Here is a 13,812-nt window from a genome sequence, read left to right on the forward strand (position 1 = left end):
ATATCCAGCCCCATAGGAGCCAAGAGCTCAGGTCCCCATTCCTCCATATGCCCTCAGAGAAAAGCGGTCAATTCTTCCCATCTCCCTGGTCTCCGTCCGCACTCTGTGGTCACCCAGCCTGTGACCAAGTGTTTCTGTCTCTGGCTCATGGCCCCGTTTGGAGTCTCCAAACCCAGCTGATTCCTGCAGCACGCTCCCACACTGCTCCTCCCAGAGGAGGAAGGAGGGGGTCTCCCAGATCTGCCACTTGTGGGTTCCCTGCTCAAAGAGCAGTGGTGTGACTGTGCCTTGGATCACAGTTCAAGGTAACCCCAAGCTGAGAGTGCATTCCTCAGCTGTCTCTGCAACTGGCTTCCCCGTTCTGATACCTGGGGGCTCTGAAGCACTCAGACGCCCCAGGGCTTTTTGTGACCCCGCAGGTCCTGAGACCACACTGTCTCAGCAAGGGCTCCACCCCCTCACTTAGCCTCTGGAGCAATGTCCCCCAGTGGAGCAGACTTCTAAAAGTTCCAATTTTGTGCTCCGCTACTCTACCGCTTGCTAGGAGCCACCGCCCCTCACTCCACCCCCCCTCACCAGTCTCTTGTCCTGTATGTCACCTCAGATTCACTCTCCGAACATCCTACCTTCCATAAAGTGGTTGCTTTTCTGTTCCTAGAATTGCTGCTCTTCTTCCTATCTCCTGTTGAGTATGTAGGTATTGAGAATGGTTTGATAACTATCTAGCTGAACTCCTGGGACCTGATTATATTAGGTCTCCTACTCCTCTGCCATCTTGTTCCTCCTACCTAAACCTTTCTTCCTGTTAGTCTTTATCTTCCCTTAGAGTTTATTCCAATGTCAGGTATTGCCTTCTTGTTCTGCTTCACAAATTACTGACCCCTCTTTGCAAAATGAATAAATTTGAGCCCATTTTCTATAAATTAGTCACTTTTTGAAAAATCAAAGCAGTTTTATAACTATAGTCCTCCCCCTAAGTCAGAAGCTTTGATAAGATGGTAATTAAATGAGCATTTTGCTTTTCATGTGTAGACAAGAAAGAGAACCACGTCTGACAGCCCTGGTTACAGTTGAGGAAATAGCCTGTCTTTATGGGTGGGTGGACCTCTGCACAAATCATTTCCAAGATTTTACTTGTTGCATAATCCAATGGCCAGCCCTCATGTTAACATCCTTGCCACAGAGACAGCATATGTACTGCCAGATGAAAGGTTCCAGTCCCCCAGCTTTGCTTTGTGAAGAGCATGACAGTGAGTGAAGCATGAAGGTACAGAGCCTCAGTATCTCACTCCAGGTCGCTCTACTTCCAACTCTGTGAGCCAAAGCACACTAGTATGCTCCACATACAGGCCCACAGTGTATGTAGTTTTGTGCCATCATAGATTGCATTGAGGACTATTCGAGAACCTTTTGTTCCCCTTTACTTCTTCATCAACTTATATGGAAATCAGTATCTCCAGTGCTCTAAATAAATTGAACCTACTATACTTCTACTCTTTATATCCAGTTTTCATGAGCTAACATGTTAATAGGGGCACCTAAATAAAATACTATTTTATTTTTTTATTTGAGAAAGAGCACGAGGTGGGGGCAGAGGAAGAAGGAGAAGAGGCTACCTGCTGAGTGGTGAGCAGGGAGGCCAGCATGGGGCTCTATCCCAGGACCATGAGAAAAAAAAATAAAACAAAAAACAAAGGACTTGTAATCCTGGTTTATAATGTACCTTTAAAAAGACAAGGACCAATTTCCTTCTCACTTGAAAAAAAGAAAATTACACCCTCCAGGGGATAATATATTTTTGAAGATACACCTTACGGACTAGGATTTGACCTTAAGGTGTTTTTGCTCTGGCCGCCTGGGTGGCTCAGTGGGTTAAAGCCTCTGCCTTTGGCTCAGGTCATGATCCCAGGGTCCTGGGATCGAGCCCTGCATCAGGCTCTCTGCTCAGCGGGGAGCCTGCTTCCTCCTCTCTCTCTCTCTCTCTCTCTCTCTCTCTGCCTGCCTTTCTGCCTACTTGTGATCTCTGTCAAATAAATAAAATCTTAAAAAAAAAAGATGTTTTTGCTCAAAAACGATAGCTTGCTTTTTTTTTTTTAACCTTATTTTTTCAATGCATGTTTTTCAGGTAAAGTAAAACTTCTATAGGTGTAACAGTTGATATACTCAGTCCTCAAACAAACACCCATTCAACAAATGTCATGTGCCCAGGCTATAGCAGAACTGTGCCTTGCAGGAAGTACCCGTGGCCACCTCACCCTTGTGGCACTCTCCCTCTTCTTTGCATCATCATATTCATCCTTCACCTTCAGTGCTCTCTTGTCAACCTTTTCAGTCTCCTTTAGCCTGGCAAAAGACTGGATACCCTTTGTTCTTTGTTTTGGTTTACAGAATGGCTGAGAAACTTAGATGAGCTTTAAAAGCAGTTAGTTGACAGGTTAAGTGAAGAGAAGTGAAACACACGTTAGGTCATTTCATTGGTGATGGCAGAAAGTTCTGGTACATTAGCAATGGCAGGCCAGCGTGGCCATACTAACCATCCCTGCCATGAAGTCACAATGAGGTTCTTCCTAGTTTGGAGGGCATATAACCGTAGACCAAGACGGCTCTTCAAGACCATCTATTCCATTTCCCTCATTTCTGTGACATGAAAACTGACCTGCACAGGGATAAAGAAAATATCCTGCCCCATGTCCCTGGTCTAAAGCAGTTTTTTACTGTTCATGTTACCTTTTTTTGTACCTTTCTTTCCAACGCAGATAAAGAGAGAGAGAGAGAGAGAGAGAGAGAGAGAGAGTGTGTGTGTGTGTGGGTGTGTGTGTGTGTGTGGGTGTGGGTGTGTGTGGTATTGTATGGCAAAGGACTAGGAAAATGAAAAATATTATGATTAGAATAGCAGCATATGATTATTTTCAACTATAGTAGAAGCATTTGTTTGAAAGTTACTCATAAGAGTCTTTCCACACAAATACTCTGAACTCAGTGGGGATTGTCTCTCTTTGTTGTCGTCTAGATTTATCCTTTTAAAATTCCTTAGCTTTTTAGAGTTTCCACAACAACAAACATCTTTTACTTTTTTAAAAAATGAATGTGGAATGAACATGAAAGTCCTCTATCCTGCATACCCTGCCATGTTTATGCGACCCTTCATGAACACAGAGCTCCCTGAATCCACCCTCTGAGCTGAGAGGCGCCCTCTGGCAGCCGGAGACAGATCCCTACTTGGTGACCTGGGATCAAACACTGAAGTCAGTAGGAAGGCCTCACCACTAGCAGTTGCGTCTCTCCATTTGCCAGAACATCCCTTGAATTATCAGACCTCCTACCCCAGACGTGGAAGTCCCAGTGTCAGCCACCCACAGAGGGTCAGCCATCTACCCCTAACAGTTGAATGTTCCTTGTGAAAAACCTGCAACATCCTGTCTCTCTATACTGCTCCCTCCACTGAATTTCCTTGATAAGTTCCCTGACCCTGGATTCTCACTTCTCTAGACGGAATGATGTCCATCCTTCATGACCAAGAGCCATTTGAAAAAATTCTGTGTCCTTTGTTAACCCCTTCCACCCCCAGCTTCTGACAAACACTGATCACTCTTTTGTTTCTATAATTTTGCCTTTGCCAGAATGCCGTATAAGTGGAATTACTGAGTATGTAGCCTTTGGTTTCTATCATTTAGGTAATGCATTGGAGACTCATCTATAAAGTTGAATGGTAAAAGAACCTTAGCCTAAAACACTTTAGTTAGCTAACTTTTGGGGCTTCATAGAGGTGACCTAAAAGAAGTAGGTTTTGTTGTTGTTGTTGTTATTTAAGGTAGGGAAACAATACTGAGTTAGTGATGCCAGAGAGAAAGTCCTAAAGATTACAAGTATAGATGTTTTTATTAGGAAGATGATACATATGCACTTCTGGGAGGAGAGAGTCTCTTCTACCACAAATATTGACCTAAAATGCTGGAGAAGGTACAACAGACACATACTTTTCAATGCATGTACATCGCTGAACCAAAAAGACAGTAAGTGAAATCTCCAGGGACCAAGAATGAAGAAAGCAGTGTGATAAGGAAGTGCTAAGGTTGCCACTGCCCTGAAGTGTTGCTGAAAAAGGAACATGGCGCCACTTGGGGGTCAGGACACAATGCTTCGGGCCTAAGAAAGGCACAGCATAGGAATTGAGATTCCCCACATAGTCAACTCAAAGCACTTCAACCTCAGTTATGGGCTGGCTGGAAAAAAAAAAAAAAATCTGCTTCCAGCAAAAAGAATGGCAGGAACAACTGTGTTGGTTTTGGTTCTGGATGGGACTGAAAAAGTCCCTTAAAAATTCTATAATTTTAGGTTTAAATTCACATAACTCACATGGTTGCAGAAGCCAACAGAAAGAACTTAGAATGCCTTGCTATTAAGAGCCCCAGGACTCCTGACAGAAGCAAAAGAAAATCCCTATGGAGAAAGATATTCTCAACCCAGGCCCATCAGAATTCCCACACATTAACATTAGCCAAGCCTGAGCTCACAATCCAGAATTGTAAAACATCTGAGAAGAAGTTACTGAGAGTGAGGATCAGTAGCAAAAGCAACAACAAAATTGGACTCCCCCCTCACCCAAAATTTCAGATACTGGAAATTATGAGACATAGAGTGTAACTGTATTTCAAATACTATAAAGAAAGAAGAGATCTAACCTAAAACTTGAAACCATCAAATTGGACACACAGACTTGTCAAAGACTTCAAAAGAACTTGTGAAAACAAAATGAACAGGGAAAACAGCATATTAATTCAGTTGGTTAGAGAATTAGTTGAACTGGAAGATAGCACTAAAGTAATTACCCAGAATGGAAAGCACAGGGAGCGATAGATGGAAAAGATGAAAGAACGAGTAAAGACATGGAAAATTTAATAAGATGGCATTGCATTTCGGTTACAAAATGAGAGAAGAGAGAGAATGGGGATAGCCAATATTTGAGAAGTAGTGGCTGAGATATTTTCCCCCAAACTGTTGAAAGACATGAAGCCTCACATTCAGGAAACACTGAATACCAAGCAGGTTAGATGAAAAAAGTAACTTACATTACAATTTTAAAAGGAGAAAGAGAAGAGCTAACAGCAGCAACAACAGAAGCCTGTGAAACAGTATCTTCAGAGTTAAGCCAAAGTGCTTTGAACCTACAACTCTATCCCCAGCCAAACTGTTATCCTCTATGAAGACAAAACTGAGAGAATTTGCCACAGTGTTCTTTCATCATGGAGAGAACTTCTGAAGTTTGTATATCAGATACAAAAAACTAAGGAGAGAAGGAACATCTGAAACGTGAGAAGAAAGGCGATGAAATAAATAATAAACACGGGTAAATGTAAATAATAATAACCATAGTGACATTTAATATGTGTGCTTTTTAAAAGCACAGAAAATAGGTGCGCCTGGGTGGCTCAGTCAGTTAAGCATCTGACTATTGATTTTGGCTCAGGTCATGTTCTCAGCATCCTGAGATCAAGCCCCACATTGGACTCCGCACTGAGCATGGAGCCTGCTTAAGATTCCCTTTCTCCCTCTCCCTCTGCCCCTCCCCTCCTAAAACTAAAGAAAGAATAAAAAAGCACAGAAAATAGGAATCAAATATGAGACAATACTGCATGAGAGAAGGGACTAGTGTCACCAGAAGTGTTCTGATGTTTTTGTATTGTTCAGCAGGAAGGTTTAACTCTAAACTTTAAAAAGTTAAAAAGTTAAGGATCCATTTCCTTGGAGAACTGAGGGTGAAGGTATAAAGTGTGGAGGTTTCTTCTCCTAACCTTGGTGGTAAAACAAACACAAACAAACAAACAAAAACAACAGAACACATACAACTGACCCCAAAAGAGGACACACCCGGTCGTAGATTGAGAGGTTCTGTGGTGTTCTCGGTCACATATTTATTATGTTTCTGAAGGGCAGTGGACACTTGTGAGGAATACAGCATGACCCCATACAGACAAGTGAGCTCTAGAAATTCAGTACTATTCCATCAAGAAGCTCCATAAGAGGGGTTAACTAGGATACTAGGAGGATGGAGTTAAATCAGGAAAGCATTTTACAAGCATTCTGACCTAGATGGGCTAAACCTGGGAGGACTTCCTTTCTCTTACCTCATTACTGGAGTAAAGCATTGCTGCTGCTTGCTGGGGGGTTCATTTCATTTCCCGTTCCTCCCAATGTCTCGCTCAAAGCACCGAGACTTACAAGTGTGGTATACTGAAGAAGACGACAGTTTCTACACCTCAGTTCTGTATTCTGTATTCATTTTTCTTTCAGTTCTTCCATCATCCTTTTGAGTATTTAAGTATGGCGCAGATGAACTGACCAATTCTTTTTTTTTTTTTTTTAAGATTTTATTTATTTATTTGACAGAGAGAGATCACAAGCAGGCAGAGAGGCAGGCAGGGAAAGAGGAGGAAGCAGGTTCCCCGCTGAGCAGAGAGCCCAATGCGGGGCTCGATCCCAGGACCCTGAGATCATGACCTGAGCCAAAAGCAGAGGCTTTAACCCACTGAGCCACTGAGGCGCCCCTGAACTGACCAATTATGAAGTCCTACGCAGGACAGTCTAACCAGTGTGACCCCACATTTACAAAGGAACTTAAAAAGTGAGGCATTACCACGATAAGAATACATGAAGCGACTTACCCCACTGCTCTTGCAGAGAAAGGAGGCGTCTAGGTTCTGGCTTGACCATTTGGTGGTGGTGCACTACCATCCGGCCAGGCTGGTGACCAGTTATGTCTTGGGCCGGTGAAGTTTCTTGAAGAACCTGGCTGTTGTGTCGCTGTCTTCGTGTTACACATCTTGGGAGAGCTCTAATGCTTGTTGTCCTCACATGAATTGAAGGTGGCATAAATATAAAGATGCAGGGAAGTTTAGAAGACAAGAGTGGAGTAGAGCTTTTAAAAGCAAGCAGCTCGGGACACCTGGGTGGCTCAGTCGGTTAAGCCACTATCTTCGGCTCAGGTCATGATCCCAGGGTTCTGGGATAGAGTCCCACATCAGGCTCCTTGCTCGGCAGGGAGCCTGCTTCTCTCTCTGCCTCTGCCTGCTTGTGTGTGCTCTCTCTCTCTCTCCCTCTGACAAATATATAAAATCTTAAAAAAAAAAAAATAATAAAAGGCAAGCAGCTCTTGTCCTAACCTCCCACTGCACTTTGTATTTTCCAGTAGTCATAGAAACTGCGGTTACAGTCAGTAAAACCGGGCTGCCTGAAATAGAACTTAAGACAGGACCCAGTTTATCATAGAGTTAGCCACCACTTAGACTTGGCGAATGGGAAGTCTAATGAAGCTTTCAGAGGAATACTGATAAGCAGTCCTGTCAAGCCTCAAGCTTGCAGAATTGCAGCCTCTGTGTTTCTGTTTGGATTATCATTGGGCTGTTTGGAAACTTAAGAAAAGATGCTTGCTGTTCAGCATTTAAAACGTGCTTATCATTTTTATCAATTGACCTTTCCAGGAAACGTGCAGTACTGAGTTATAAGTCTTCTTCAAATCTATTCACATGCCAGAATCTTATCAATATATAAAAAATTTTAAAAGATTGGGTGCCGAAATACCCAGCCACCATACTTGTATGTTTTTAATATCATACAGAATTAAAATTCAGGAACTGTAAAAAACAGTCTAGATCTTCTGTGGTTTATTTCTTCAGTCACTTCAGACATTGGTAATAGGACCTATATGGCTATTTGCCTGCTACTTTGTGTTTATATCTCTCACATTTAAAACAGTATTCATCAGGTTTGTGTAACCACTGAAGTTTTTGGCTTTTAGCCAAAGCCTAATAATGATTTTTTTAATGTCTTTCTATAAACCTCATTTATTTATAATTTATGGTATTATGAAAACCTCCATTGTGAAAATCAGAGACCTCTGGTTGAAAGTTCATGTAAAGTCTGCATTGTATGAGAAGCACATATTTTTAGTGTCTCCAGACAAAAACATCTTAAGTTAATTAAATGTTTGCCCTTTGGGGTGCAAGTTAAAAGAGGGTGGAAAAATGTGGGAGTGAGCTATCAGTACTTTTAGCAAAATGTGGTGCTTGTCGTGTGTCGGGTGTATTGACTATGCCTATTAATAAATACTTGTTTTCAAGATAGACACACTTTGGTTTTGTAGCCCAAATAATTTTTAATCACAAAATTTCTGAAAATTCTATAATTTTTTCCTATTTTTATTGGAAGTTCTTTGCCTACTGTTGATGATAGAAGTGTGATATTTTTCCTTCTCCCCCAATCTTTCTTGCAAAAATAGAAGTTAGTTACTGCTAATGAATTGAGTAGGTGTCTAATATTTTACTTTCCTGTTGATCTGTGTAACTTTATTGTATATTTGATAATTTATCTTATATAGTTGATAAGGTGGTATTGTGTATCAGTGTTCAGTCATGTATTTATAATTTCTGGAATGTATGATTCTAGATCTTTGTGAAAAATTATTTGTCAGTGTCCATCAGCTTGAAAAAACTTAGTGCAAGAATTTAAACATTTAAATTAACTATTGAAATGGAAAAAAGAAAGAAAAAGCTAAGAGCAATCATTAAACAGATGGACATAGAATTTATAACTTCTGAAACAGAAGATGCACATGTTTGACTCTAAAATTCAATTTAAAAGAAGGCAGGAAAAGAGAAAAAAAGGTAAAGAAAGACAAAATGCAGTATTAAGATGTTAGCAGTAATTCCAAACATATCAGTAATCACAATATATAAGTGGACTAAATTTTCTCCTTGGAGAAATATTAAATCCAGCTATATAATATTTGTGAAAGAGACCTTAAAGTTATGGAAATGAAACATTAAAGGTAAGAGGATGACAAAGGTATGCCAGGTAAGTACCAAACAATAGAAAGCTGAGGTCATTAAATTAATAAGAGGAAAAAAATAAATTTTAGCCCAAAACCCTTACTGAAAATAAAGAAGGTTGCTACAGAGAGATTGAAGACTAAATTTATCAGGAAAAGACAAAAGTGCTAAACTGTTTTGCATTAAATTACCCAGCTTTATAACATACAAACCAAAAATTAATGAAATTACAAGGGAAGATTTTTAAATAGATCATCACAATGAGAGATTGAAAACAACTACAATCATTCTAGCGTTCTGATAAAATGCACTTATGCTTTGGGATAAAATGTCCAAAAAACATATCCTGGAAGTGTCCTATCTCAGACAACTTGGGTGAACTCAAAAAGTGGTTCTGGTAAATGACAAAGACTCTGCTGTTGAAAATGTGGAGAATGGGAATAAAAGTGGTTCTTGAAATGCAAGTGAGGAAATAGACTTTCTAAATTAAAAATTATATGATAATTAAAATATTTCTATATAACCCGAATATCACAGATAAGCATTTGATTATTTCATCAACATTAAAATTTGACATTAGTCATTTGGGGGGAGGAGAAAGGAGATTGTCTTATATTGGTTAATTCCTTATATTTGGTAGGAATGGGATCAACAACTGGGCAGAGTGTAATCTGTGGCTCACTGGAGCAGGAGGGACTGCAGACATAAGGTGGCTCATCACTCTTGTACAGAATCAAGTCTGTAACTCAACTCTAGCCTCAGTCTGGTGCTGGTGTTCTATTTCATCAAAACTCTGATACCAACAATCATGTTCACCGTGATTATACATAAACTGTGCACTCAGTTTAAGTGCAGCTTTTACCATGAAGGCTCCCTATTTTGAACTTTGCATTTGGTTTTTTAAAAGATGTTAATAAAAAGTTTTTAATGATGGGAGTCTTAGGAAGACTAAGATGGCCTTGGCCCCTCTTACAGGAAAGAGGAGGGGGGACTGTAGAGAATTTTGAGAATGGCTCCTTTTCCTGTGGACAGATTTGTCTTTGCCAGGCAGAGGCATTTAAAACCAATCCATAGATCAGTTTGGGTTTTTTGGTTTGGTTTGGTTTGGTTTTTAAACAGCCACTAGGGCAGCCAAATACCGAACCCCTGTCTGTGAGACCTTCACGTATGAAAACCTAGAGAGGACTCGTCAGAGTCCTCAGAGTAGTATTTTTCTTTGCTCCTTCCCTGTTTCTTCCTCTACCCAGGTTCATTACCTGCTTTCCTCTTCCTCACCCCCAGTCCTCCCTTGCTCCGTAACAGTTTTAAATCAGTGATGGAGAGCTGCTTGAGCACGAGAAGCGGGACAGCTGGTTATGGAGGAAAGCTCATGGGCTGTGTGTTTAGTAGCTTCAAGACTTTTGAAAAAATACTCACCAGCAGATACAACTTACCTTCACACTCTGGCTCTCTCTGAGAGTCAGTGTCCCTGTTGCAGCTTGTTGCAGGATCTCAGGAATCCATGGGTTGCCTTTGGAAATTGTCTGAGAGCGTAACAAATGCAGACTACTTCAGAGTCGAGTAATTCTAGATGGGTTTAAAGCCACTCACCCTGCTAACTGAGCAATCCACGCCTGGCTCCGACTCCCACTTAGCTTACCCTGCTGTTCATGGAGACAGAGTTCCCTTGTCAGACAAAATAAATACGACCGTGTGTGGAAAGTGCCTAGGAAGGTGTCTGACACGTGTTCAACTCCCCATAAGAGGCAGCCATTATCAGGAATACTTTTATTATCACGTTTATGTTAATTATTTGGGCTTGATTGTACTGAGCAATGCAATAGAGATTCCACAAGCACGGCTGAGCTGGACTGTGTGATGTGGTATGCATTTGAAAGTTGTACCACATGGGAGACGAGACTTCTCTGCTTTTTTGGTAATCTTATATTGTCTGTCTACATATTTTCTATCTGCTATTGTTTTAATGGTCATCTTGAAATAATTCAGCCCCATATGGGTTATACACATTCCCTTCGTTAACCTGCATGTTAATATCATGATTGCTGATATTTGACAGGATACTTATGCCAATAATTTTATGTTCAATGTAAGAAAATGTAAATTCTTAGAGGAAAAGTAACTTTAGTAACTAGAGAACTTAATAGTCGTTTTATTTTAATTCTCCTTGTTATTTTGTATTACTTTTCCTATAAATATATCCAGATGTGTATGCAATAGATAGATTCTATGAACAAATTCTGGTAACTGTTTGATAATTTATCTCCTGAAATTTTCTACCTCGGGACCTTGTTCTTTCCTGAAAGTATCAACCTTCTGCTTATAGTAGAAATATTTTAAATCAATGAGATGAGGCTATCAGGAGCAAAAGCTAGTTTCAATTAACAGATGCTCTAAGAACCAAAGTGAATTCTGCTTCTGTTTATTTTCAGCGGATAATTTAACTTGGTCTTGGCCAAGAATAAATAGGTCCAGAAAAATTGGGTAAGCTTTATGTCTTATTTAGTGGATTTTCTTGTTTGGTCTGATTTCTCTTTTCTGCTTGTGTTTTCAGGCTCAGCTATGTGAATTATGCAGAGGATCTGGCCTCCAAGCTCCTACAGTGTTCCCCAAAGAACAGACTATCAGCACAGGCTGCCTTGAGCCACGAGTATTTTAGTGACCTGCCCCCACGGCTATGGGAACTGACCGACAGTGAGTATGACAAATCTGAGACATCCAATCAAAGCAGACCTATCATTTTAGCATCTCTGTGTAACGCACTTGTAGGAGGATTTGTATGTTTTTACATGTGCATACGTAAGATTATGTATGTTTGCATATGCATTACATGTACACATATATATGTGCATGTGTCTATAGACAGGGGCGGGGGGAGAGACAGTGAGACAGAGGGAATGAGGGAAAGGGAGTTTTGTGTGTATATATTTAGTGGACTCCTGCCATTCAGTTGCTAGCTTACCAGACAGAGGAAGAAAATGGATTCCTTTTTTGCTATCTCTGCTCTGCAGTCTGCAACTGCATGTCTTTGTATTTGATTATGTGTGTGTCCAAAGGAATGATCTGAGCAGTCATAAAGGAGAAGGAAAATATGATTTACATATTTAGTGCTTTATGCATGCAGTACTTTTTAACTGGCTGCAGTACACAGAGGAGAAATGATTCGTTTTTGTTTGATTCTCAGAGACCATCTTGGTCGTAACAATAACGTTAAAAAGGGCTGCTATGCAGTGAGCTGACGAGCAGAGTTGGCAATTGGCTAACGCACTGAATTGACATGTAAGAACCGAAGACTTGTAATTCATTTCAACTACAAATGCGCTTGGTATTCATACAGACAGCGCTTCTCCGGATCTTGTAAAACAAAACACATTCCTGGGTGGGTTTTTGTTTTTACAAAAGCGTTTGTATTTACACAGCCTTTTTCAATTACATTTTAAATATTTGGGAGATTTATGGCTGGGAGGATCTCATCTTTCTTCCAAAGTGTGAAACAGAATTCTTACGAAATTTTGCAAGACACTATTGCAGTAAGAACATTTTTGTTCAGTGGTGATATGTTCTTTCCAAATGCCAATTCGAAATATTCCTTCTCATATTCTTTTCTGACTACCTTAAAAATTAATACACCGCCTACATAGGTATTCATAATATGTTTATTAATCCTTGGGTACACACCATGGACATATAGAAAGTTATTTCTTTAATCTCTTGGACTTTAAGCTTTCCCCCATTGTAGCATTAGATTCTCCTTGACAACAGGAACCCTTTATTTTGTAGCTAAGTCTCAAATAACAACTCCTCTTGTATATTTCTATCCTAAGTCTTTCTTGATATCCCACATTTAATTTGAATTTCTTTTTATCCTTAACTGTCTATAGCTATATTAATCCACTACTCACTCTTCCCCCTTAGTAAATCTTCTTTAACATTTTATATATTCCCAACCAATATTTATTCTATATTCTGTCCTGCTTTCTTTCTAAAAGTTGACCCATTGACCATTATGACAACTCTTCCCATTTTTTAAAAAATTAATAATGAAATTTCTGTGGAAAAATCATGAATTAGTGACACATCTTTCTATACTGGCAAAAAAAAAGAAGATACAAATGGGCTCATTAGTTTATGGCTCATCAAATTCAAACATATGGTTTGTTTTCCCATTTAGTATGACTTGTAACTTGATATCACTCCTCCTTGGTGACATCTCAATCCCATCTGACTCGATGATTGAGTTTAAGCCAGGATTTTGATGGTCTACGAATTCTGAATTCTGTCGTAGTACTTTTCTGTTAATATGGACTTATTACCCACTTGCCACTTAGTTTATCAGCCAGTGGTTAAATCCAGTTTCTATCAGTAAGTAAATGCCTACACATTATCACTCGGCAGCAGGCTGCCACCGGAGACAGCCTTGTCCCCGTCATTAACAAGCACAATGTATGCAGAACACCAGAGGGGAATTAAAACCACAAAAAATACCTCAGGGTGGTATTTTTAATATGAGAATTTAATTTGTAATTTCACAGATTAAGAATTTTGGCTGCATTAATCCCTTTATCAGCTCACAGCAGGCTATTTGCAGAAGCATAACCATAAGGCGATATTCATTGGCAGAAACACGTCTTTGCATTAACGTTAAACATCAGGAGCAGTGAAACCTTTTGAAGGGGGGAGAATAAAGATGAAAAATCATTATATTTTTAAAGCAAGATTCTGCTAAATGCCTCCGGTAACAATTTTGAGTTACAGAAATGCTATTTCTGTGCCTAGCAGATAATCATTATGAAGCATAAATCCAAGTGGCAAGTGGCAAGAAAGGACAATCCCAGTATTAAATACTACAGTCATTTACATTTAGAACAACGTGGTAGTCCTTGTAAACATGTTTACAAAACAAAATTCCTAGACTTCGGAAACTTTGGGAACTAGCTCTTGTAGGGGAAAGAACTTCCTCCAGGGATTCTGTTATCTAGGTTAATTCTGC

At 39.9% G+C, this 13,812-nt stretch overlaps 1 protein-coding gene across 1 annotated transcript in view; it reads left to right on the forward strand.

Moving 5' to 3' along the window:
* CDK14 (cyclin dependent kinase 14) overlaps window positions 1-13,812 on the forward strand; it is a 582,239-nt gene that overhangs the window by 484,180 nt on the left and 84,247 nt on the right. The window contains exon 13 of the mRNA XM_080818397.1: window positions 11,377-11,516. Within this exon, the coding sequence (XP_080674523.1) occupies window positions 11,377-11,516 (140 nt within the window). The remainder of the gene's footprint in view (window positions 1-11,376; window positions 11,517-13,812) is intronic.

Source organism: Martes martes (assembly GCF_963455335.1).
Source record: "Martes martes genome assembly, chromosome: 11".
NCBI lineage: Eukaryota > Metazoa > Chordata > Mammalia > Carnivora > Mustelidae > Martes > Martes martes.